This window comes from Rana temporaria, chromosome 7, assembly GCF_905171775.1.
Source record: "Rana temporaria chromosome 7, aRanTem1.1, whole genome shotgun sequence".
NCBI classification, from domain to species: domain Eukaryota; kingdom Metazoa; phylum Chordata; class Amphibia; order Anura; family Ranidae; genus Rana; species Rana temporaria.
In genome coordinates this window covers 68,910,547-68,937,539 of record NC_053495.1, presented here as the reverse complement: position 1 = coordinate 68,937,539, position 26,993 = coordinate 68,910,547, and the positions used below count along the sequence as shown (strand labels likewise).

The window sequence follows — 26,993 nt, the reverse complement described above, 5'->3', positions numbered from 1 at the left end:
AGTTTAGCAACTATAAACATAAATTTCCCTCGCAGGGTTTTTCAGCATTTCTTCAACATAAATAGCATTCAGCCAAGTACAAGCCATTTTTCTGGCTTGTACTTGCAGCACTGCTTCTTTGGCCTTACACTCAAGGCCCTTGTCTGTGTTCTACAGACTGATCACCAACCAACTTGGTGCACATAGCTAGAAGCCTCTTGTTGCACTGGCTCCCACGTGGAGCCCTCCTGACTCCTGGGCCAAACTTCCTGTCTGCCGGGGTGGAGCCCAGAACCATGGTCCTGTGTCTACAAAGAGCCCAGCACACACCTGACCAGTGGTTCTTTTGATTCTCAAAATCAGGACCCAGGACTGGGGATTTCATCCCACCCGGATCTCCAAGAAATCCCTGTGCTCCCAAGTCCCAAAGTGTTGAGAATCCTGCATCATTACCCTGGAGGGTTACCACACTGCCACACCACATAAATGTCAATATGGGAGCAGTGGCTGTGGCTTTGGAGAGACATATGCAGCTTGTTAGCCGCTGATCAGAGCTATTGTTTTTTTCCATGTTGACCATGAGCTTATAGCAGAAGGTGGAATGCCATGTCCGTATGGCAGCAAAAGGCTTAAGGTATTGGATATCCAGGGGGCGTGGCCGGATGTGAAGACAGCAGGACGTGCTTTCTGTGAGCTCCGTGCCTATCCTGAAAAACTATCCTAGAATCGGAACTATCGGGCCTGATTTTCGGTACGAGCGGTACCGGAATAGGTGCAGGTGATCCTGGACATGAGAAGGGGGGCCTCCAGATCGGGGAAGCAAGCCCAGAAGAGCCAGCGTGGGACCCGCTCTACACGCGGCCCAGACACGAGTCCCGCCGCCGCCATCTTGCCCTCCCCTCCTCTCACTAAGAAGGAGAGACAGCGCGCTGCGAGGATGGCATCTGCGGCAGCGGCGATCACAGGATCTGACTCCGGCTCTGAGGGCTCGCAGGCAGGCTCTCCATCGGCCTCACCGGCCCCAGATGCGTCCCAGGAGGCTATCACTCGTCCCATCCTGGAAGCCATTACGGCCAGCAAGGCGGCAGTGATGGTAAGCATAGATCATCTTACCTCTGAGTGCACGCTGATTAGGCATGATCTGGATAAGTTCCGGGGGAGGCTTACTGCAGCTGAAGACAGGATCTCTGAGGTGGAGGATGTGTCTCATTCACATGGCAATCAATTGGCTGAATTGCAATCAATGGTGAAGTCGCTGCAAAGCAGAGCGGAAGATGCAGAAGACAGGCAGAGAAGGAACAACGTGAGGGTGGTTGGACTGCCGGAAGGGGTTGAGGGAGGGCACTCGGCAACCTTCGCAGAACAATTCTTTAAGGACCTGCTTGAACTGGGTGAGCTCCCTCCTACATATGTGGTGGAAAGGGCTCACCGGGTGCCCCTCGGCAGGCGTCCCCCAGGAAATTATCCCAGACCTTTCCTGGTGAGGTTCCTCAATTATCGGGACCGGGACATGATTTTGGCTGCCTCACGCAAACGCCCAGAGCTAAAATTTCAAAACACCAAGGTGATGCTGTTCCCCGACTTCTCGGCGGAGACCCAGAGGAAGAGGCGATCATTTAATGAGGTACGAAGGAGGCTGCGGGAGAAAAATATTCCGTACAGTATGCTGTATCCAAGCAGGCTGCGTGTGCAACACAAAGAGGTGGTCAAGTTCTTTGATTCTCCACTGGAAGGATCTGACTGGCTTGATCGGAATCCGTGAGGTGGGCTCGAGGTCGGAGGGGTACAAGCAGCAAGTTTCAACACTCAACATGCCTTGTTCTGTGTTCCGGAGGATGGATGACATGGTTTTTTGCTTCTGTTTTGATATTTTCGTTCAATTTTTTGTCATTCACTGCTGGGTGCTTGGTTCTGAGCATCTTGATACGAATTTTTTATTTTTTTTTGAACACTAGATGGCACTCCTGCACTGTACAGTTTGGTCTGGAGGCTCTTCTCATTTCTCATTGCCCATTTCAAATTTTTTCTTTTTTTACCTTTTATATTGGGATCTTTTCTTTTGTATATTTGATGATCCTCTCTGGTTACATGATACCCGATTAGACACTCCTGCCTAAAGGTGCGGAGCTTACAGTTCTAGCAAGACAGTTTCCCTTCTTATTTTTTCTTTTTTCTTTTTTTGGTTTGGGAACTGCTGAACAATTGAACGAACGGTCATTTTTCTCAAGATTGTTTTCTCCTCCACTTTTGTTTTAGTTTAGTGGGGGGGGTTCAGGTTATCGGGACTTAAGCCGCATACCGGGAAATGTTATCTGGTATAATGGCAGGGGGGGGTGGTTTGGGGTATGGCTATACTAAGGGGGGGTTTTTTTGCTCAGCTTCTCGCTCTCTATCTATGGGGTTTGCCCATCCCGTGAGGGGGTCCTGTAGTGCCTCCCGGTTTCATGTATATGACCTGTCTACGAGACGGGCGGGTCTGGTCTTCCCACTGTGTACACTGTATGAATATGGCTAATTTAATTAAGGTGGTTTCCTGGAACGTACGGGGCCTCAACAGTAAGTTTAAGAGGGCCTCGGTGTTCCAGTACTTGAAACAGGTAAGGCCACATATTGTCCTCCTGCAGGAGACTCACCTGGATGGCAACAGAATACTTGCCTTGCGGAGACCATGGATCCAGAAGGCCTTCCATGCCACTTATTCCACCTTTGCTAGGGGGTGGGGGTCCTTATTAGTAAATCGGTCCCCTGCACTATTCACCACGTGGTCTCCGATCCGGGGGGGCGGTATGTGGCCCTGGTATTAGATATCTCTTACTGCAAAATGGTTTTGGTGAATGTCTACCTACCCCCACCATTTAATGTACAATGTTTGTATGATTTGCTGGTTAAGCTGGCCCCTTACACACACCTCCCACTTTTAATTATGGGAGATTTCAATGCTACCTTAGACGCATTGGATTCCTCCAATGTGGGTAGATTGGGCTCGGCTGACCTAGTCGCCTGGGCTTCGGTGGCTGGGCTGTCTGAGATGTGGAGGGCGAAGAACCCTAGTGCTCGGTGCTTTTCTCATCTCTCGCAGACACACCGCTCATCAGCCAGGATAGATTTTGCATTCGGTAGTCCTCTGGTGCTGTCATGGGTGGGGGACATTGCTTACCTGGCGGGGGGGTTGTCTGACCATAACCCTCTTTCTGTCTCCCTGGCCCTCTCTTCCGGGAGGGAGTCCAGGGGATGGAGACTTTCACCTGGGTGGCTTCAGAACGACACAGTAAACGCTCATCTGATGGAAAAGGTTCTGGAGTATTGGGATACCAATCCTGCGTCTGCTGATCCTCCTATAGTTTGGGACGCCTTTAAGGCGGTAGTGAGGGGAGAATGTATTTCTGCAATCAAAAAAGAGAGGAAGGAACAACAGGCGGAGGTTCAGTTGTTGCAGGACAGAGAGAGGGAGTGCGCGGACCATAACGCCAGTAACCCGTCTGCTTCCACGTACACGGCTTTGTTAGAAGCCCAAAGACAGCTCACTCTGCACTTTAACAATCTGGCACATACAGAAGCGAAACACAGGGCTGATACTCAATTTGCGGAAGGGGATAAGAACGGGAAGCTCCTAGCGAATTTAGTAGCTGAGTCTCGACAACTTGCGAATATCCCGGTTATTCGGCGTAGGGACGGAAGTCTGGCTAGTGACCCCAGTGACATACTTGCTGAGTTCCAGGACTTTTTTTGTGCCTTATATTCACCCATCCCTTCCTATGACAAATCGGCGCTGAAGTCATTGTTGGGGGGTCTCTCCATTCCGAGGCTCTCTGATGATGACCGGGAGGCCTTGGAGGCTGAGATCACTAAAAAGGAGGTGATGGCGGCAATCTTCGCTTTTCCCCCCCATAAGGCTCCGGGTCCCGACGGTTTTCCGGCGGATTTTTATAAGGCGTATGCGGATCAGATAGCACCCAGACTTACTGCCCTGCTCTCATATTGTGTACAAAATCAGCAACTGCCTAAATCCATGTTAGATGCATATATGATTTTGCTTCTCAAGCCAGGCAAAGACCCTCTGGAATGCGCATCATATCGGCCGATAGCCTTACTCAATATGGATTTAAAAATCCTTACGAAGGTTCTGGCCAGGAGACTGGCAGGCGTTATCCCTTCTCTGGTAAACATAGACCAGACGGGGTTCATGCCGGGTAAATCTACTGACACCAATCTTAGAAGACTGTTTACACACATGCAGATTCCAAATGTAGCCTCTCCCACTAGGATAGTAGTGTCTATTGACATTGAGAAGGCTTTCGACTCCATTGACTGGCATTACATGCAGGCAGTCTTGGAGGAAATGGGTTTCGGCCCAACTTTTCGAAAGTGGATCTTGATGCTCTACAGCAACCCCAGAACGGCGGTTCGTATAGGACCTCATACTTCTTCATTTTTCCACATAGGTAGGGGGACTCGGCAGGGCTGTCCTCTATCGCCCTTTTTATTTGCACTCATGATGGAGCCTATTGCAATTGCATTGAGAGCGGCTGGGGAGGTGAAGGCGCTCAGGGTGGGGTCCATAGATGAGTGTCTGGCATCATATGCGGATGACATGTTGCTTTTTTTGCAAGATCCCAGGGAATCACTGGAGGCAGCGCTATGCATTTTAAATACGTTTTCGCAATTTTCCGGGTTGAAAGTGAATTGGACCAAATCGTCCATCTTGCCGCTGGACGCTGGGGCCAGGGACGTTGCGGACCCGGCCTTACCGTTGCAGTGGGTTACACAGCTCACATATCTCGGGGTCAAGATTACGGCGAGGGTGGAGGACTATATGCCCCTGAATCTGGCCCCGCTCCTGATTTTCTTTAAACAAAAGATACAGGCCTGGCAGAGACTCCCTTTATCACTCATAGGTCGAATTAACTTGCTTAAAATGAAAATTCTCCCAGTCATATTGTACTTTTTAAGGAATGCTCCCATCTGGATCCCCAAATCCTTTTTTAAGAAGCTTGATGGGCTCACAAGCACATTTTTGTGGGCACCCAAGCAGCCCAGAATAGGTTTGAAGACTCTACAGGAACCCTGGGGGGAGGGGGGGTTAGCTTTGCCAGACTGGAAGAAATACTATTTGGCAGGACAGATGGTATTTGTTCATCGGTGGTTAACATCGGACGAGGGGGACTCGGCCACGGTGTTGGAAGCGGCGCACTTGGGTTCGTACGAAACTCTGCGGTTCGCCATTCATAGGGGAGTAAAGATGGATCTTCCACTTACGGTTTCTATGCGGGCCTCGATTAAGGCATGGGAGGCTGCGGTAGATCTAGCAAACCCCAGTTATAGGGGCTTGTCTCCATCCACTCCACTATGGATGAACCCTAAATTATCGCACTTCTATTCTTTCGACGATCCTATGGGTTGGGCGACGAGGGGTATCAAGACACTCAAAGATGTCACAATGGATGGAGAGTTGCTTACCTTCGACCAACTTAAGGCTAGGCATGATCTGCCAAATAATCAGCTGTTTCGATATCTTCAATTGCGTCATGCGTTCAAATCTCAATTTAAAGTATTGGCCATAGAGTCGGTTCCATCGAGATTGGAGGAGATGCTCTCCACAGAGGATCTTCCCAAGGCTCTGTCGGTTTCATATAAGAAGTTATTCGCCACAAGTCCAGGGGCGGTCGTTAAGTGCAGGACAAGTGGGTGAGTGAGGTGCCCGATATCCAGGGGGAGGACTGGGATGAAATGTGGACACATCCATTCCAGCATCTGGTGGCAGCCAGAGACAGATTAATCCACTTTAAGTTTCTGCATAGGATCTACTATACGCCAGCCAGGCTGGCGACTATTTACCCATCGGTGCCGGCTGAGTGCTGGAGGTGCACCTTTGCTCCTGCAGCGGCGGAGCATGTGTTTTGGAGCTGCCCTCGGATCAAGCAGTTTTGGTCGGAGGTCACCTCTTGTATCTCAGCAGTCTTGTTGACCCCTGTTCCGACGACAATTACGGTATGTTTACTGGGATTAGTGGAGGAGGTGGTGCCATCCAGGGCTCATCGGACACTGCTAAACATCCTTTTGTTTTATGGAAGGAAAGCCATCCTGTTAAAATGGCGCAAACCGGAGGCACCTGAATTGCGCTTTTGGAAGGGCCTGGTCAATTCAATGATGCCATACTATAAGGCGACTTACCTTTCCAGGGGTTGTGGGAAAAAATTTGACAAGGTATGGCAGGCTTGGTATAACTCTGACTTGACTGTTGGTTAAGGCCTGATGGCAGATATGGGTCGCCTCATGAACTTCACCATCTCAGATACTGGGTAAAATAGGGTGATGTGGGGTGACGTGATTGAATCCTGGAGAGGAATGGGAGGCGGAACACCTGTCAAAAGTCTGGTGGTCTCATGGGAGGGAGAGTGGGAGCTGAGCCAAAAGGGTGGGGGGGTGGGGGGCTAGGGTGTTATGTTAACTTAGTAGCGGGGTGTGTAAGTAGGCCATGTTGGCCTTTCACCGGCCCAGTGTTGTGCTGGGGCGGCTGCCTTTTTATTTTATGTTGTTGTTTTTCTTTTTTTTGTGTTATATAAACTGTCAAAATCAATAAAAAGAATTTTACAAAAAAAGGTATTGGATATCCAGACTGTTTAAAGCAGGGGTAGACAGCCTTTGAGAGGTGGAGATCTACCTGAACAACAGAGAGTAAAGATCGCTGGTGTTCCCCCCCCCCCCCCCCAATATAAACTTTGCCTACCTTTAAAAGTGGATGTTGTCAGTAGGGCATTGGCTGGTGGCAGTACAGCCGTGGATTACTTATCCTACCTATAAGAGGTGTACACAACAGATGCGGGACCCATGAGAGCTCTGGGCAGAGAGCTGTAGCTGGAGATGCTGCCGATAACTCAATTTCCATATTAACATGCTGGTGATTGGTTGCTAGGATCGCCAAGCAACCAATCATCTGACGGTTAACTTAAAATGTTAACTTGGCAAGCTTTTGCCCACCGTTCTGAGCTGTGCTGCCTCCCGATTTTCTGCTGTGCGGAGGGATAAGTGCAGTGGAGGAGGCTGGAAGGAAAGACTGGCACCAAGGTGCGGGGGTCGGTAAAGCAGAGGAGTGTTGATCTATCCATCACCCACGGTCAACGTGTTGATCGCAATCGATGGGTTGGTGACCCCCGGTTTAAAGTATTATACGCTTACACAGTGACATTTTGGCACTGCAAAATTTGTATTGACTACCAATCCAGTATAATTTCTGTCTTTTTTTTTAAATAAATATTTTATGCTGCAAGTCTATTTAAGTTCAACATTTATGTTGCCAGTCTGTAACTAAAATATTACATACCTCAGACTGTGATTTAGGTTGTTGGTAATGATGATCTGGTTTATTTTCTTTCAGGCATCCAAACATGTGCCACAGCTTATACCAGTATTACCTCCTGGCAATCACCTGCTGTCAACATTGGGACCTGCTAGCCTTTCAGCATCATCCAGCCTGCCACCTGCTTCTTTTGGCTTGCTGGACACTCGGAAACCACTGGTGGTGCCAGCCAGATCACCTCTAAAGCCCTCTTTTGATATACACTTGGATACTCTGGACAGATTTGATTGCACAAGGGAGACATTGGACAGCCTGGACACTTTTGTAAATGGTAAGATGAGAACCAGAGGTGAAGTCTCTGGCAGAGGAATCTCACTGGTATCTTGGGCAAGAAATAAACCTGTATTATGTGATGGCAGATGCCTGAACATGTTTGAAATTTGTGTAGTTTTTAATGTACTTTCATGTATCCCCCTCAGTATAGGACACCAGTGTACACTGCTCTATATGTTAGTGATATAAATTTTGCTAGGGGTTTGATGTCCTGACCTTTCCTGAGGAATTCCAAAATGCCTTTTAAGTTCTACTGCTGCCTACAGGAGAATTGGACACTGGCAAACAACAAAACTGTTTGCCAGCCCAGGATAACCCCTCCTACTACCAGCATGCCTAATTTTTTGCTAGTGTCCTAGAAGGATGGACATTTTCTTCTTACCTCTGCTGGGAAAAGCTTTAACTTATTTTTATTTCCTAGCTTTTTTATTTCTTCAATTCGATTTCTTTTGTCTCTTGAATCAAGATTCTTCACTACATTGAGCTGAGCTGGCCTTGGCAATTGTAGCTATTCAGAGCCTAGCTTTTGAGTGCCATGTCCAGACCCCACTGGACATGTAGCGGAGCTAACCTGAGAGTGTACTTTGGGCACTAGGTTTCACTTTTACCGCAGTTCCACCCACTTTTACAACTTCTCCTAAAGAAATTACTACCCCTCCACCACTCTTTTTTCAATTAACAAATGTTTTATTTTTCCATTCTTGCGTCCCAGCCTCGCTGCGGCCCAGGATGTCATAGCCTGCTGCTACCCCACTGCCTTCTGTCCCAGAAGATGACTGGGCTATTCAGAAAGTGCCGCAGGAAACCCTGCACTCGATCAGATGGCCGGATCGGAAAGACACGTTTCTTGTAACAGTTTGGCCACAAAGTGCTTTTCAGGTCCTAAGCTGTTAAAAATGCCTATCTATTAGGACTTGCTCTGTGGGTAGGCCAATTGGGCTGAGCACTGGGAGCTTCCTTATTGCTTGGACTGATGAGTGCCTTTACATTTCCTGTGTTCTGACAGTTTTTACTGTGGAAGGGGTTAACACAGAGGAACTGAGATCTGATGTCATAAACTGGGTTTAATGTCAGCTATGCTCCCTTTTTCTGCGATTCAACATGAAGCAAGCATCTTCCTGTTGCTTCTCCTGCTTTGCAAAGAGCCACGTGGAATTCCGATCTCCAATTTGTTCCTGCTGCCTACAGTGACTGTTCTTTAGCCATCGGAACCCTCACTAGCTACTAGCAATCTGGGTATCTGAGGCCTTGCATCATACTGTGAGCTTAGTTGCATCACTGCCAAGAAGATGTAACATATCTGTATATAAACTCAAAGGGGGTGGTGGTCCTGATTACCTCGGCTCACACTCCCCCTACAGTTCCAGGGATGTTTGTCTTGTACCTTCCGAATGTACCGATGTCTGAAAACTGTAATCCTGCTTCCCTATGGTTATAGGGTCCACCTATCATTGGATTACTCCTTAGCTCTGTCAGGTGAGGCTGTGTGCTTTGCCTTTTTGTCCAGGGTCTCTACTACAGTCACACAAGACTTGTTGTCAAATTCACCCAGTTCCTTGCTAATTCTGACCCACAGAGGCTCAAAGCGTGCTCCCTCATCTTTCCCTTCAGAGTTCATTGCTGATATGAGGCCACCCCAGTCTCTCCCTGATGAGCTTGTTTTTAAAGAATTGCAGTCTTTTATCATTACCTAAAGATTTACAATAGACCATTTTGGCTCTTATTAATGCAGTATATAGTAGTCTGTTCCTGAAAGGTCAGCTTGTTGCTTCAAGTCTTGGGTTGTTCATAGCAGAAGATCAATATACTTCCTTCTGCACTTAGAGGCGCCTTTTTTTTTTTTTCGGGTTGTTCATAGCCCCTACAGCTGTAAAGATCTTCCCATTACACCTGTTCTTTGTGGTAATCTTGTCTGAAAACTCCCTGCTTACTGGATATGATGCTTTTTGGGTAGGAGTTTAACCAATGGCCTATACCCACTGTGGATCTGCCATAGACCCACCTTAAAGTGGAAAGTAAACCCATCAATTTAACAGTTTAAAAAAAAGTTACATTACCGGGAATGCAACTGTCACATTGGTTGTGCTCTCAAACAAACTGTCAAACCATTCAATGGTTGGTGTCTTAACTGATCCCATGTGCAGCATATTGGTAGTTGAAGATTAAGCAGAGACCAAGATGGCAGCTTCCTTGGCTAAAAGATGATTGGAGGGTTTTCTTCCACTTTTTAACAGGGAGCTACTTCCATTTAATGGTTCTACTGACCAATGGCTAGAATCCCTTTTAAACAAGTTTTTGGGCGAGCCTTTCTCTTCACCCTATTTTGGCTGTCACATACATTTTTCAAACTGTGGAAAATGGTCTAAATCCTTCAAAAGGGATCTTGGCTGCAACAGTAGATCCTTTTTTGATAGAGTGTGTGGAAAAGATGTCTAATGCTTCAGCTATGATGGCCTGTCTTAAGCATCTAGGCTTGTCTCTCATAGGTCTGTCTATACCTGTTTCGTAACCTTTTGTCACTCAAGGCACCCTTTAGAATGGAACACCCTGAGATGTTGCAGAATTTTAAACTGTAAGAAAAAAAACTGAATAAGCCTTCCAGTTCAGGGGTGATATTGGCTTTACACCCCTTCAATAAGATCCTGTCATTGTTGAACACTCACTCAGAGATCCATGTTTAATCCCCAGCAGACCAGATGAGAGTAGACCTACTGTAACAGACCAGATGAGAGGAAACCTGATGTAGGTTTGATTCATACTACTAATCACTCCAAGCCAGTGGCAGGTAACTCCTATCATCTTTATGATAGTTGTCGCTATCTGGCTTAGATTAATAACATTCCGAAAGGCCAATTTCTTAGGTTCAAAAGGAATTGTTCGAAGTCTTAAAACTTTACTGCTCAGAGCGAGACTATGATCAAGAAATTTAAGGAAAATGGCTATCCTCAAGACATCCTTATGGATGCTCTCATCTCTTGCAGGAATCGAAAACTAATAAGCTTAGTAATAACACTTCATCTAATCAAACTGTTTGATTTATCACAGGGTTTAAAAAATAACTATAGATCTATCACCAAGGTTATTAACAAGCATTGGCATATTCTCCAATCAGACCCTACTCTAGGACCCCTTCTTCCAGATATACCGCAAGTGGTTTTAGAAGGGCACGCACAGACTCTTAAGAATATGGTTGCCCCTAGTATCTCAAAACCCTGCATCGGAGGTTCTCTCAATGATCGAGTGGGCATTTTTCAGTGCAGGAAGAGGGGTTGCCTCACTTGCCAGTCTGTTCCTCATGGATGTTCCTCAATAACGGATAGGCTGAGCAAGACTTTCTCCATAAGACAGTTCATTACATGTTCTACCCAGTGTGTGGTGTATGTTTTTAATATGCCCTTGTAATATCCTTTGTGGGCAGAACCATGCGTGCTTGGGTTGGACAACATCGTAGATTTATCAAAAAAAGTTTTGTTGAACATAGTGTGCCACGTCACTTCACTCGGTTTTATGGAAGTGACTTAAAAACTCCTTAACCACTTGACCACTGGGCACTTAAACCCCCTTAATAACCAGACCAATTTTCAGCTTTCGGTGCTCTCACAGTTTGAATGACAATAACTCAGTCATACTAAACTGTAACCAAATGAATTTGTTGTCCTTTTTTTTCCACAAATAGAGCTTTCTTTTGGTGGTATTTGATCACCTCTGCGGTTTTTATTTTTTTCGCTATAAATGAAAAAACGAAAATTTTGTAAAAAAATTAATTTTTCTTCATTTTTATTAAATTTTACCTAAAATGTATACTGCTACATATCTTTGGTAACGAAACAAAAAAAAATTGGATATTTTTAGTCTGGGTGAAAGTTATAGGGTCTTCAACCTATGGTACCAATTACTGAAAATTGATCGATTTGATCACATCTGATGTACTGACAGCCTCTCTCATTTCTTGAGACCCTAACATGCCAGAAAAGTACAAATACCCCCCAAATGACCCCTTTTTGGAAAGACATTCCAAGGTATTTAGAAAGAGGCATTGTGAGTTTTTTGAAGTTGTCATTTTTTTCCCACAATTCTTTGCAAAATCAAGATTTTTTCATTTTTTTTCCACAACATTTTCATATTAGCGGGTTATTTCTCACAAACAGCATATGCATACCACACATTTTTTTTTAATCAATAGTTTTTATTGAAAGTTTTTGCACAAAGAGAACAAAAAAAAGGAAGGTAAGTATACATTGTCAGCATTCCGATCAAGTATGCATATGTGGCAAACAAATATTTACGTCGTCTCAGATACAAAAGAAAACAGGTACTACTTTTCAGGAGTAAGTATGCTTATTACAAACATCAGATCACCGCCTATATTGCAGGCGAGGATATTTTTGGTATACTGCGTCGTATGGCCTATTCACAGATAATCCTCTGACCTAGTCCATTGTGACCAGGGTTCCCACTTGTGTTGCATCTTTTGGAGGCGGCCCTCGCTGGATGCCAACATCAGTTCGTAGTTGTAATGTATATTGATCTGGTCTATGGTATGTTCCATGGATGGTATTTGAGTGGTTTTCCATAGTCTAGTGATAGCCAGTCTTGCTACAAGGAGAACGTTGGTGAGTACCACCCAGTATTTGGGGTGTACTACGTCAATTGTCAAGTTCAACAGTGCCAGAGCAGGGGTTGGGTCTATCTGTGTCTGAGCGATATCCGTAACAATACAAAATATCTCTGTCCAGTACGGTTGTATAAGAGGACATGACCAGAGGATGTGGAGGATGTCTCCTCTACCGGAGTCGCATCTCCAGCAGTTTTCAGACGTGGAGGGGCTAAATTTCGCTACCCTTGTGGGGGTTAGATACCACCGTAGGGATATTTTTTGTGCTAGTTCCCAGAAGGCAGAGTTCTTGGTGGACTTGTATATGGAGCTTAAGGCTGTCTGCCACTGCGACTCGGAGAAGGTGCAACCCAAATCCGCGTCCCAGTGGAGATGTGGTTTTGATTTGGAAAATATGCATTTTTGTTGGGAGAGGTTGTAAAAAAAGGATATTCCCTTAGTGTGTGTTTTTTTTGCTATCAGGAACGTCCATACCCCAAGAGGTATGGTGTAACTTGTATTGTCGATATGATCAAGGCAATGTTTTACTCTAAGGTAGTTGAAGAGTTCAGTACAACGGAGGCCAAATTTCTCTTGCAAGTGAGCAAACGGTAATAGTGACCTGTCTTGGAGGATATCTCCAAGGAGAGCTATTCCCTGAGACTTCCAGTTCGTGAGGGAGAGGTCTGACGTGAGGTGTTGTAAAATGTCAATTGGGAGAGGTGGGGAGAAGGTGTGTTCAGAAGTGTTGCCCATGGTTGTAATTTTACGCCATGCCATGGCGGCTGTTTTCATAGTTGGTGGGAGTGAACTGGAGATGGGGATTCCTAGTGGGATGCCCAGTACCCAACTTTTTAGGTCGTGGTGTTGGAGTAAAGCTGATTCCAGACGGCTCCAAGGGGCGCCTGGAGGCGCCTGAAACCAGTCCCGAAGCTGAGTCATAACTGATGCCCAATAATAGTCTTCGAAGTCTATAGATCCGGCCCCACCCGCTAGTTTATGTTTGGTCAGCATGTGCTGTGCGCAACGGGGTTTTTTCCCCTGCCACAATAGCCTGTTGAGTAGCGTTTGGAGGGATCTAAAATAAGATTTGGGAATGGGTATAGGCATAGCCCGAAATAAGTAAAGTACCTGGGGCAGGTATATCATTTTAAAAGCTGCTAGCCTTCCTGACCAGGACAGTTCGTGTTTGGCAAGGGTCTGTACGTCGATTTGGAGTTTGGCAAGGAAGGGCTTGAAGTTGGTTGTAAAGAGATTTTTCGATTTTCTTGTGAGTTTGATCCCCAGGTATGATACGTCACTGTCGGCCCATGCAAAGGGACAGTTAATTTGTAGTAGGTTTTTTGTGGTGGCATCCAAACCCAAGTCCAATACGTAAGATTTAGTGGTATTCACTTTATAGTAAGAGACTTTACTAAACCATTGCAGAGTGTTATGGGTCTCTACTAGGGAGGATGTGGGATTGGACAACATGAGGATAACATCATCCGCAAATAGACTTATTTTGTGGTGCTGAGGGCCAATCCTGAAGCCAGTTATTTTAGGATTCAGTCGTATGTGCTCTGCCAGGGGTTCGATTAGTAGGTTGAAAATCAACGGGGAAAGGGGGCACCCTCGTACCGTTAGATATGTCAAACGGCCTGGAAAGCATGCCCTCTGAGAATACCCTGGCTGAGGGTGTGGTATACAAAGCTAAAAGGGCATTCAGGATCTGGCCTTTAAATCCAAATTTTTCGAGGACTTGTTGAAGGTAGCCCCAGTGTATCCGGTCGAACGCCTTCTCTGCGTCCAAAGATAGGAGCAGAGAAGGCGTTCCGGTGGACTTGGCATAATGAAGTATGTCAATAAGTCGTCTGGTGGCGTCCGAAGTTTGCCTACCCGTCATAAATCCGGATTGGTCCCTGTGAATTAACGTTGGCATTATGTCAATCAGTCTTGTGGCTAGTGTCTTAGCATAAATCTTTAAGTCAAGGTTTAAAAGCGAGATGGGGCGGAAGTTTTGCGGGTGTACGGGGTCTTTCCCTGGTTTGGGCAAGGTGACTATTACTGCTTGTAAGGACTCTTTCGGGAATTTAGAGGAGGAGGCTGCAGTATTGAAAAGGGAAGTCAGATGTGGGGCTAGTATGTCGCCATATTGTTTGTAGTATTCCCCTGAGAGGCCATCTGGGCCCGGTGATTTCCCCTTTGGGAGTGATGCTATCATGGCTAGTACCTCCTGGGTAGTGAAGGGATCGTTTAGGCGGGTCAGTTGTTCTATCGTCAGTTCAGGTAGAGCTACATGGTCAAGAAATCGTTTGATATCGTCGGAAGTAGGTTGGTGTGTGTTAGAATCGCGATTTAAATTATAAAGGTCACTATAGTAGTCGCTGAAAGCGTCTGCTATCTTTTGGGGGTCTCTAAGTTCTGCTTTTGTGTGAGGATGGAATAAATGGTCTATTTTACTCTTTATTCTGCGGCCTTTGATTCTCCGGGCAAGAGCCTTGCCCGCCTTATTGGACGTGGAGTACGAGACGGCCTTCAGCTTTCTCTGCATGCTCTCAAAGGAGTGCAGAAGAAGAAGTCTTAGTTCCTGCCTCAGGGATAATATTTGTGCCGATCGTGATGGTAGGGTATGTGATTTGTTTTGCGTCTCTAGGTCATCTATCTGGGAGGTAAGGGAGTCAATCTGTTGCAGTAGTTTTTTCTTATACTGGGAGCTGGTCTTTATCAACACTCCCCTGATAAATGCTTTGTGTGCATTCCACACCACACCCTGGTCCGACACAGAGCCGACATTGTCGTTAAAGTATTCTCGCAATTCATCTGTGATTCCTGGAGAGTAGGAGGGGTGTTGCAATAAATAGTTGTTCGCTCTCCAGAGAGATGATTGCGTTCGTCTCGGCAGATCTGCCAGAGAGCGTGATGGGGGCGTGGTCGGACCAGGATATGGTATGGATGTCCGCTGCACTAACCTCCTGCAGTAACCACTTGTCTATCAAAAATAGGTCAATGCGCGTGTACGTACCATGGAAGGGAGAGAAATAGGAGTAGTCCCTCTCCGCCCCATGCACGCACCTCCATACATCAAAAAGATCATGTTTGCTCATGAATGCCTTCAGAGGGGACTCTCTGCGTTTGGCCGCAGAGGTGGAGTCTATATGGACCTCCGGTACAAGATTTAGGTCACCACAAAGTAGTAGACGACCCTGCCTTATGGGAGAAATTATGGTCATCAATTTTCGCAAGAATCTCATCTGCTTGGCATTCGGAGCGTATACATTAACTAAGGTGAACACAACATTGTTAATGGTACAAATAAGGATTATAAAGCGACCCTCCGGGTCAATGATTGACTGTTTCAGTTGAAATGCAATTGAGTCCTTGATTGCAATCAGCACACCTCTCTTCTTGGAGGTAAACGGTGCGGAGAAAACCTGGTTAAAGTGTCTATGGCTGCAGACCGGAGCCGCTGTGGATATGAAGTGAGTTTCCTGAACACACACAATATCACACTGTAGGTCCAGGGCCGTCTTCCATAAGGAGTGTCTCTTGGCCGGGTGATTAAGCCCGTTGGCATTAATGGACAGTATGTTGAGTGGCATTGTGAGGTGTGTGCGTCCAGGAGCTGGACTAGTCACTTACGGTTAGATGTGGGCTTCGGATAGCTGTGTCTCGGAACTTGGCAGTGGATGACACCCAGCGAGTCCAGAGGTGGCCGGGCGTTTGTGGGAAATCGGCGCTGGTAGGTTGTATCTGTAAAAAGGCAAAGTTATTCTGAGGAAACGGTGTAAGGTCTAGGTCGATCGGATTCTGGACAGTAACTGAAACAGGTGGGACGTCCACCAACAGAGTCAAACGGTGGGATAGAGGGCAGATACACCCAGCTAAGCCACTATGAGGGGATCAAAGTCAAATCAGAGTGAAGCAGTAACACTAAACAAAAACAGTGAGGAAAACAAATGGAGGAAAGGCTGGTAGCCGAGGGGCAATAAAATGGTAGATATAGAGGCCCAATGATCTCAAAAGCCGAACGGCTTATTAGGTAGCCTGCGTGGCAGGAGAGTGCCGTGGTAGGCGCGGTCCCCTTTGGGCCATGGGAGTCTCCGGAGGGTGTGGCGGATCAGGAAGTATCCCCCAAGTGTGGAGCAGTTGAAGCCCCTTTTCCAGGCTGTGAATCACATGAGTAGCTCCATTTTTGTTGATCAGCAGTGTGGCTGGGTATCGCCATTTGAATTGAATCTTGTGGTTATGTAACCCTTTGGTAACAGGATTGAGTTGCCTCCTCAGTTGCAGAGTAAATTTGGATAAGTCAGCGTATAGGGAGACGCCTTCATAAGGCCCAGGGAGCTGTGGGTTAAGTCTTGCTGTTATGAGGAGTCTTTCCTTTACGTGGAAAAAATGAACTCTCATGAGCACATCTCTGGGCACAGAGGCAGCAAGGTGCGATGGCTTTGCGATTCTGTGGATACGGTCCACAATTAGATCTCTAGGTGCCGCATCTGGGAGGATTGCATGCATTAATTCTTTGGCGTATCTAGGTAGGTCGATCGGAAGGATCGATTCAGGGATTCCTCTCAATTTTACGTTGTTTCGTCTGGATCTGTCCTCCAAATCTGCGATTTTGCGCCTCATCCAGGACTGTTCGTCTTTCACTTCATGCATGGAGTCTATGAGGTCATTTACAGTTGAGGTGCATTCCTCCATGCTATCTTCCAGGTGGGTAACTCTATCATCCATGGCATGCATGTCAGCTGACATTTTAGTAAATAAGGAGGACAGATCAGACATTAAGGATCCCTGTAGTGAGAGCAGCATGTCTTTTAAAGTCGTGTCCATGACTGGCTGGCCTGAGGTGGGGAAAGACGCCATGGATGACTGTAAGGCCTGGTTGGATTTTAGGGGACTAAAAGCCTGGGGCTCGATTAGTGTTGAGGCCGCCGGCTGGCTTTCCAGCCGCATTCGGGCTTTGGCCGGGCTTCCTGTGAGGGGATTATCACCCGCTCTGGTAGTAGGGGACAGCGGAGGGCTGTGGGCGACACTTATCTCCGGGATCTCGTCAGGGAGATCTGTGTAGGCCGCTGGAGCCGCCGCCGCCATGTTTGGTCTGACTGACCTTGTGCTGTGGCGTGGAGAAGAACGCCGTCAGCTTCTTGGGCTGCGGATCCGTCATCCGCTTTCTGGACATTGTTCCCCGTGGTGTCCGGTCGTTGCTGAGTGGGGATGGCACTCGATGGTGAAGCTGGTAGGGCCTGTGTAGCTTCTCTCTTCCCCTCGGGCTGACGAGCTCTCAGTCTAGGCAGCCATCTCCGGCGCTGGCAGACCACGCCCCCCCCATACCACAAATTACACCCCAAAACACATTCTGCTATTCCTCTCGAGTATGGCGATACCAAATGTGTGAGACTTTTACACAGCGTGACCACATACAGAGGCCCAACATGCAGGGAGCACCATCAGGCGTTCTGGAACACCCAGACCAATTCTGACATTTCTCCTACATGTAAAAATCATCATTTATTTGCTAGAATTTTACATAGCACCCCAAAACATTATATATGCTTTTTTAGCAAAGACCCTAGAGAATACAATGGCGGTCGTTGCAACTTTTTATCGCACACGGTATTTTCGCAGCAATTTTTCGAACACGTTTTTTTTTAAAAAAAAAACATTAAAGTTAGCCCAATGTTTTTGCATAATATTAAACGTGAAGTTACGCCGAGTCAATAGATACCCAACATGTCACCCTTCAAAATTGCACACACTCGTGAAATGGCGCCAAACTTTGCTACTTAAAAATCCCCATAGGCGACGCTTTAAATATTTTTACTGGTTACATCTTTTTAGTTGGAGAAGAGCTCTAGGGCCAAAAGTATTGCTCTCACTCTAACGTTCGCAGCGATACTTCACATGTGTGGTTTGAACACCGTTTCCATATGTGGGTGGGACTTGTGTGTGCGGTCGCTTCTGTATACGAGCAGGGGGCGCTTTAAAATTTTTTTTTTTTTTATTGTTCATTTCACTTTATTTTAGTTTGACACATTTTTCCCCAAAAATAAATGTTTTGATCACTTTTATTCCTATTAAAAGGAATGTAAACATCCCTTGTAATAGGAATATAGCATGACAGGTCCTCTTTACAGTGAGATGTGGGGTCAATAAGACCCCACATCTCACCTCTAGGCTTGAATGCCTGAAAAAAAAAAAAACGATCCTCGTTTCGATCGTAGCGGTGAGTCGGAAGAAGCACCGGAGGGAGAAGGGAGGGGGGACATCCCCTTTCGCCTCCCGTAAGAACAATCAAGAGGCGGAACAGCCAACATGATTGTTCTTATGGTGTAGGGAATCGCCGGCTGAAAAAAATGATATCTGAATGATGCCTGTAGCTGCAGGCATCATTCAGATATCCCTGCACAAAGTCAAGGACGTCATGACGGCCGGCGGGCGGGAAGTGGTTAAAATGCATATGTACATGAGTATTGGTGCGGGGGGGGGGGTATTGCAGAGTATTGGTGCGGGGGGGGTATTGCAGAGTATTGGTGCGGGGGGGGGGGGGTATTGCAGAGTATTGGTGCGGGGGGGGGTATTGCAGAGTATTGGTGCGGGGGGGGGGGGTATTGCAGAGTATTGGTGCGGGGGGGGGGGGTATTGCAGAGTATTGGTGCGGGGGGGGGGTATTGCAGAGTATTGGTGCGGGGGGGGGGGTATTGCAGAGTATTGGTGCGGGGGGGGGGTATTGCAGAGTATTGGTGGGGGGGGGGGGTATTGCAGAGTATTGGTGGGGGGGGGGTATTGCAGAGTATTGGTGGGGGGGGGTATTGCAGAGTATTGGTGGGGGGGGGGGTATTGCAGGGTGTGGGGGGGGGGGTATTGCAGAGTATTGGTGGGGGGGTATTGCAGAGTATTGGTGGGGGGGGTATTGCAGAGTATTGGTGGGGGGGGGGTATTGCAGAGTATTGGTGGGGGGGGGTATTGCAGAGTATTGGTGGGGGGGGGGATTGCAGAGTATTGGTGGGGGGGGGTATTGCAGAGTATTGGTGGGGGGGGGTATTGCAGAGTATTGCGCAGGGGGGCGGGGTATTGCAGAGTATTGCGCGGGGGGGGTATTGCAGAGCATTGCGCAGGGGGGGGGGATTGCAGGGTATTGCACAGGGGGGGGGTATTGCAGGGTATTGCGCTGGGGGGGGGTATTGCAGGGTATTGCGCAGGGGGGGGGTATTGCAGGGTATTGCGCAGGGGGGGGTATTGCAGAGTATTGCGCAGGGGGGGTATTGCGCAGGGGGGTATTGCAGAGTATTGCGCAGGGGGGGTATTGCAGGGATGGCTGGATCTGTGACTGCAATAGTCACAGATCCATCCACAGCGCTGCTGACACCCGCGCTCCCCCCTCTCACACTGTACCGATCGGTACAGAGAGAGGAAGGAGGAACCGGCGTCATCAAATGACGCCGGTTTGTTTACATGTGATTGCTCCGTCATTGGACGGAGCGATCACATGGTAAACGGCCGCTATCAGCAGCAATTTACCCGCGAATCGTGATCGGCTGGGTCCTCTGGACCCGACGGTCATGGACATTCCCGTGTGCGCGCCCCACGGGGCGCGCGGGAGCGCCATTCTGGGAGGACATCAATGTACGCCTTCCCAGAGTTAAGCAACCGCCCTGTAGACGTATATTGTCTATGGGGCAGTTACTAAGTGGTTAAAGTGCATTTATACATGTGTTTCAGTTTAATCGTTATTTTCAATTAATTGAATGCTCAAAAAATGTTTTGTCTCACTCTCATTTCTTCTTGTTGCATGTTGAAGCTCTACTTGGAACCTTGTTAAGATCCAACAATGTAAAATATGATTTTTTTGCCATTTTTCAAGTGGTCTTAAACTTTTGATCAAGACTGTATTTGTTGCTTACTCATTTTATCTACATGTTTAAAGATAATGGTTCTAAAACTCACTTAACCTGGGGAAGTGATTGGGATGACTGTCTTGCCTGCCTCTAGCTTTTTTTTGTCCACCCCCACCCAATTAGTCCTTTGCTATTTAAATAGGTTGCTTTTGCCACTCCTTGAACACGTGAACTGAGGAAGGGGTTAATCACCGAAACGTTGTCTCTACACTGTTCAAGAACCCGGCATCTCTTCTTTGATATTTCCCTTCCCCTGGCTTCCTGACTGTGGGGACTGTGGTAGTCCGCTGGAGCCCATCACTGCCTAGTAGTGTGATGCGGCTAACCATATGATCTCTGCCTCCTTACGCTGGCTTCTGAGCGTGGGATCGCTGCTGGAATCTGCTGCAGCTTGACATTAGCCAGCATGTGATGCAACCACTCAGATGACTACAGCGTCCGGAACCCAGAAGTCAAGCCACAAAAGGCATCCCTGCTGACCATAGCTGTGCCTGTGCTGCAGCTTCCTCCCCCTGTGGACACTGAATCCTGCTGGCTGGCCCTGCTGTTCCATCCTTGGTGGTTCTGTGCAGTGTGGCTTGAGGGTGATGGACAGTCCCTCGCCCCTGACACTCCTTTCCAGTCTTTTCACTAACCACCCCCAGGCTCCACTACACCTCCGTGGTCTTCCATTTTATCCTTGGAGGCAGGACAGCCATCTTCCATCTCTCCTGGACCCTAAACACCACCACAGTTTGTATGTCACAGCAAGTTCCCTTTTCTTCAACACTTGTATTGGTTTTTTAACTCCTATATTACCGCTCTGGATTTAGTACCTTTTTTGGCAGTTCATCATCTTTTTGTTACCTTGCCAATAAAGATCTTCAGTTCATTTGGGACTTCCTACATATTTATTACCCCTTTGGATCAGCGCTTCCCCTTTGTTTTTATTTCTCTATTTACTTGCCTTAGCAAGGTAAACCTCTGCCTCGACAGCCCTGGTACCCATTTTCTCTCTGGCACCTTATGAAATCGGGTTTCTTAAAGGATAAGTTCACCTTTGGAACATGGTACACCCATATTTAGTGTGCACGTCAGCACACATGTAGACTATTTGACATGTTCTCTAACTTTCTAACTAAAAGCCTTTTTTTGCCCACCCCCCAGTTCGACTGCTATTGAATGTACTGAAAGTCAATGATTTTTATTAAACTTAATAAAGTTGGGTTTCAATATTTTGTTTATGCTCTCATGTATTCTGTTGGGCAAACAAAATGTGGTCCAAGTGTGTGTGTGTGTGTGTGTGTGTGTAAAATATATATATTAATATAATGTATAAATACACACACACACGTGTATATGTATGTATCTATATTGTCGGTTCCGGTGCATGATCCCCCTCCCTCCCCATTCCCCTTTTTCGAGGCACTTCTCAGCACATTTCTCTCCAGTCATCCATTACTAGGCCCCCTTTTTGGTATACCGGCAAGCAGACCAGGGCACACTTCAGGTCTGTTAAGTTGTGAGTTTTGTGGCGTGTTTGTGGTTCATATCTGTCCTCATTGAAGGGCTTCAACCATAGATGTGCTCATAAGTTTACATATCCTGGCAAAATTTATGATTTCTTGGCCATTTTTCAGGGAAAATGAATAACACAAAAACATTTTTCATTCATGGTTAGTATTTGACTGAAACCATTTTATCAATTTTTTTTTTTTTTTTTTTTTACTTTTATTTTATCATATACAAATTTTCCCTTCCAATAGGGATATACATTGACATATTTTGTTTACAATACTTTATCTACCTTAATCCTCACCCCCCCCCCCCAACCTATTTCCTCCCTTTCTTCCATCATCCCTGTCCCTTGGGCATTTTTCTCCTCTTCTCTAAATACTCTTAATCTCGCTATAATTCTTTTTTTAGTTAAAAACTTTTTTCACTTTTCCCATCTTAGAAAATCCCTCTAGTATCTTCATAACTATTTCTTGGGTCTTTCGTATTTATATATATATCTCTTCTATTTTGTCAAACCACTCTCTCATTTTTGGGCTTTCTACTACTTTCCACTTCCTTGGTATCGAGCTTTTTGCAGCATTCATCATGTGTACTATCATTGAATTTCTATATTCCTTAATCGGGATATCTACCCTGTGAAATGGACATGTCCATGGTTCCTTAGGTAGGTCTATGTTGGTAATCTCTTTGATATAACTTAATATTTACTTCCAATAGGTTCTGATCTTTGGGCACCCCCACCATATATGGGCCATGGTTCCCATTTGTTTACATCCCCGCCAACACTTCGTTTGTCCTATTTGATACTTCCCTAGTATATTTGGGATTCTATACCACCGGGTTACACACTTATAGTTAATTTCCACCATCCCATTATTTACTGATGATCCATGTACTAGTTTCAGGATTTTCCCACTTCTTGGTTCCTTCCCTGTTTCCCCAGTTCCCTCTCCTAGTTTTTTTTTTTTTTTTATTAATGAGGAGACTTCCAGCTCTTCTACTTCCATCAGGGTTTTATATATCCGGGATTATATTAAATTTCGATGGTACATAATCGCTCTATTAATGTAAGAGCATCTCTTTCTCTTATTGGGTGAGGAAGTGCTGCTATAAAATGCTTGAGCTGGAAGTACCTCCATTCATTAATCTCCAACACATAATTTTTTTTTTTTTTTAACTCTTGTATATAGTGCAAATTTTTCCCCCTTTTGTGTTATGTCACTTAATTGTGCATTTTCGTTTTTGCCCCCTATCAAGCTTTTCCCTGGTGCAAAATAGTTATTTTCCTTTAGTGCCATCAATGGTGAGTTTTTTATATTTTCATTTATCCAAGTTTTCAATACAATCTGTGTGTGTGTGTGTGTGTGTGTGTGTGTGTGTGTGTGTGTGTGTGTGTGTTTTTTCTCCCAATGTCCTATAATGTGGTGGTATCAATATGTCCCTTCCTAATTGTGTTTTAGCCATTGTATGTTCTATATTGACCCACCTTTTCGCATTATTTAATTTATCCCATTCCACCACGCGTGTTAGCAAAACCGCCTCATAGTATTTTTGAAAATCGGGTACATTTAATCCCCCTTGACTTTTTGCTTTCTTCAAAATTGCCAGTGAAATTCTAGGTTTCTTATTGTGCCATATTATTTTTGTGGTTAAAGTTTTTAATATTCTATAATATGCTGGGGGTATGTACAACGGTGGATCCGGGGGGGGGGGGGGGGGGGCGCGCGCGCAACAGGGCAATTGCCCCCCCCCCCCCGATACAATCATGTCACATTGTTTTTTTTAAAACTGCTTTGCGTTACCTGCAGCTGCCGAGTCTCTCTCTCTCTCTCTCATCACCAGGGCCGGACTGGCCCAGCCCGGTAGGCTGCCTGTCCTGAGGCTCCTTTGAGCTGTAGCTGACTGCAGCGCTCCCCCTCTCTCCTGCATCTATGACACCGCTATGACATCGCTGTGTGAGAGCTGGGTCTGTGTTCGGCTGTGCTGCCTGTGCTAGACCTGCTTGTGTGATAGTAGATGGAACACTGATTGAATCAGTGTTTTGTCTATCACACAAGCCCGTCTAGGGGGGGACCATGCTAGAGCACACTGCCCTGCCGAACACAGACCTACAGCTCCTGTTTGTTCCATGACACACGTCGGGAGAGGAGATACCTGCTGTGTGTGATCGAGGCAATGCCATGGTGAGTGCCATGCACAGTGGGGCTGCATTAATATACAAAAGTGGGGCTGCATTAATATACAAAAGTGGGGCTGCATTAATATACAAAAGTGGGGCTGCATTAATATACAAAAGTGGGGCTGCATTAATATACAAAAGTGGGGCTGCGTTCATATGTACAGTGAGGCTGCAATGATGGGCACTGATGAGGCTGCATTGATCTCTTGACATTGCAGCGGAACACACCGGACACCTAATTGAGTTCTGTAAGCAACACCTTATTTTCTGGCAGTGCCCCACCCGAGACTAGACTCTGGATCCGCCCTTGGGTATGTATATGGGAAGCATCTGATACTTATACATGATCTTCCGAAGTATTATCTTTAGGGTGTTGATCCGACCCATCCATGATAAGGAAGTGTGAGGAATTGATCCTTGTATCCTGCTTGCTGGCTTTCCATGCTGAGAAATCTGCTTGATTGACCACCTGGTAAAACAGGGGTCCATGTTTGGAGGTGAGAGTACCCATTCTTACTGGTGGAGGGATAACTTTAAGTTTGGATGTTTACCGTCACCTGGTGAAGATTCCTATTATCTGGCAATTTTGGAATTAGTTTCACATATTTTGGACTTTATATTATTTTATTTATTTTTTCACTTATATATGGATTGATCTGTATACACATATAGATGTGTGTGTATATATATTCTTATTGAATTTTGCGCTGCACTTTTTCTCTTTATACTCATCCATGATGAGGGGCGTGCTACTATTCTCTATTTCCTCTAATAATGGGATATAGTTTGCTTGGTATATTTCCTCCGGTAATGCCATTAATTTATCCCAATATATTTTATTTCAGTCTTCCTTCATGGGAATGGGAACTCTTGTTGTAAACTCTGTTCCTCTTTCAATTTCATATTTATGTTTAATATCTTGGATTTACTCGGATTGATCTTAAAATTGGATGGATCGCCATATTACTTTAATGCTTACAAAAGGTTGGGCATTGTAATTCGGGGGTCTGATATATAAAATAATTTGTCATCAGCAAAAGCAGCTAATTTATGTTCCTCTTCTCTGACTTTGAAGCCCTCTATGTCCGCATACCCCGCAGTGTCACTAGAAAGGGTTCCAGCGCCAGCACGAACAGGAGCAGAGACGGGGGGCATCCCTGTCTCATCCCATTCATCCTAAAGGGAAGTGACAGTATTCCATTCACTTTTACCATGGCTGTGGGGCCTTTATATACGGTAATGTTTGTATCCACTGCATCATCCTTGGGGCTATCCCCATACTCTCCAGGGTACTCATCATGAATCCCCAGTGTACCCTGTCAAACGCCTTTTCAGCATCTATCGACTGGAGTAGACTCTCCCTTCTCATTTTTTGAAGGGGTAAGTGTTCTTGCCCCATTGTCCCTCCCCTCTCTACTTGGTACAAACCCTATTTGGTCAAGATGGACCAACACAGTCATTAAGTCTTTCATCCTTGTTGCTAATTTTTTTGCGAACTGTTGTGTTTGTGTTTAACAATGTTATAGGTCTATAGTTTGAACACTTGGTACCATCTTTACCTTCTTTTGCAATAATGGTAATTGATGCCAATAATGTCTCTTTACTCATCTCGTACCTCTTTCCCAGTCCGTTCATATATGTACACAGCTTTGAGATCAGGATTTCTTTGAACCTTTTTAGATATGTTGTGCAACCATCCGACCCTAGGCTTATTCCTGGTGCTGATTATTTTAATGCCCGTTGATCTCCTCTACTGTTATAGGCGTTTCGAGGGATATTTCTCTTACCTCAGTTATCCGGGGATCCTAGCTTTTTTTAAATATTTTATTCTTTTTTTGCCCTACTTCCCATTGTCTTCTCTGGTTTACTATAATAGTATAGTTGTTCATAGAAATCTCGAAGACCATCGCTATGTCCTTTTTGTATTCTAGATCATTTCCCCTTTTTTGTTTAGAATTTTCTATGAAGTTTAATTATTATTTCTTTCTCGTACATCACGGGACACAGAGCGGCATATTCATTACTATGTGGGTTATATGGAGTACCTTCAGGTGATGGACACTGGCAATCTCAAACAGGAAGTGCCCCTCCCTATATAACCCCCTCCCATAGGAGGAGTACCTCAGTTTTTTCGCCAGTGTCTTAGGTGTTGGTCATGGTTTAGCTTTGCCTCCACATCCTTGGGATCAAGGCAGGCTAACCGGATCTGAATAACGGCCTCAGTGCTAAAGTGGACAGTATCCGGACCCCAAAGCCATGGGGTTTGCCCATAACGCTTCTCTTTTTAGAGAGCTGGACCCTGGGCCCAGGACTTAGAACCTTGGGCATCTAAAGCTCCTGTTTGCCAGGGTGCTATATGGGCCCAGGACAGTGGCTCCTTCATAGGAACCCAGGGCCTGAAGGTCTAGATGCCACCCACGGAGATGGGGGAAGATTGGACCTCTTGCTGTGCAAAAGTCCTGCGGCATGGAGCAGGTAAGTATTGGGGAGCCTGCGGAACTTGGTTCTTAGCAGATTCCCTGGAGGGAGGTGCACAGGGGGTCATGCCTGGGTATGCTCTGCATTGGCAAGGAATCACTATGTCTATGGTCAGAGACAGGATGATTCAAATCTTTTTCCCCCAGTGATAGGTGTCCTCCCTGGTAAGTGTTGTTTAGCTGGGTCTGCTGCGCTAGGTGTGGGATCTCTGTGAAATACAGGAGCCGTGTTTCCCATGCTAAGAGGAGGTCTGTGACCTACCTGAGGGCTTACCTGCCTGGGTGCTGCGCCGCTCCGTCCTCCTCCATGTGCGATGGCCCCCGCCGACGGGCGTGCCCGAGATATGAACGTTTTTTCGCGCCATTGGCTGGGGTGGGGGCGCATCCCTGTGGGCGGCGATTTACATATAGGAAGGGGAGGCCCTTCCAGTAGCTGCCAAAAGCTCAGTGTCTTCCTGAGTTACAGAGGAGGAGGACGCAGAGCGGAGCTCGCTGAGGACACCCAGTGGCGGAAAGGAAAGATTACAGTCTTTTTCTAAAGAATAGACTGTCAAACCTACAGATAGGTTTCCTTTTCCTTTTTTTCAGCAGATGGCTATTGGCAATACTTATTAGGAGACAGAGTATTTTTCTTTTCCTCTTCAAAAAAAAAAAAAGATATATAAAAAAAAAAAAAAAAAAAAGAAGAAAAAGGGAAAGTACTTCTGATCTCCCTTCTCAGTTTGGGCGTTAGTCTCTATCGTTCCCAAACCGGCAG

At 46.2% G+C, this 26,993-nt stretch overlaps 1 protein-coding gene across 2 annotated transcripts in view; it reads left to right on the top strand.

Moving 5' to 3' along the window:
- ZC3H7B (zinc finger CCCH-type containing 7B) overlaps positions 1 to 26,993 on the top strand; it is a 418,789-nt gene that overhangs the window by 152,148 nt on the left and 239,648 nt on the right. For both annotated transcript variants that reach the window (XM_040359565.1, XM_040359564.1), the window contains exon 10: positions 7,355 to 7,607. In XM_040359565.1, coding sequence (XP_040215499.1) covers positions 7,355 to 7,607 — 253 coding nt within the window. The remainder of the gene's footprint in view (positions 1 to 7,354; positions 7,608 to 26,993) is intronic.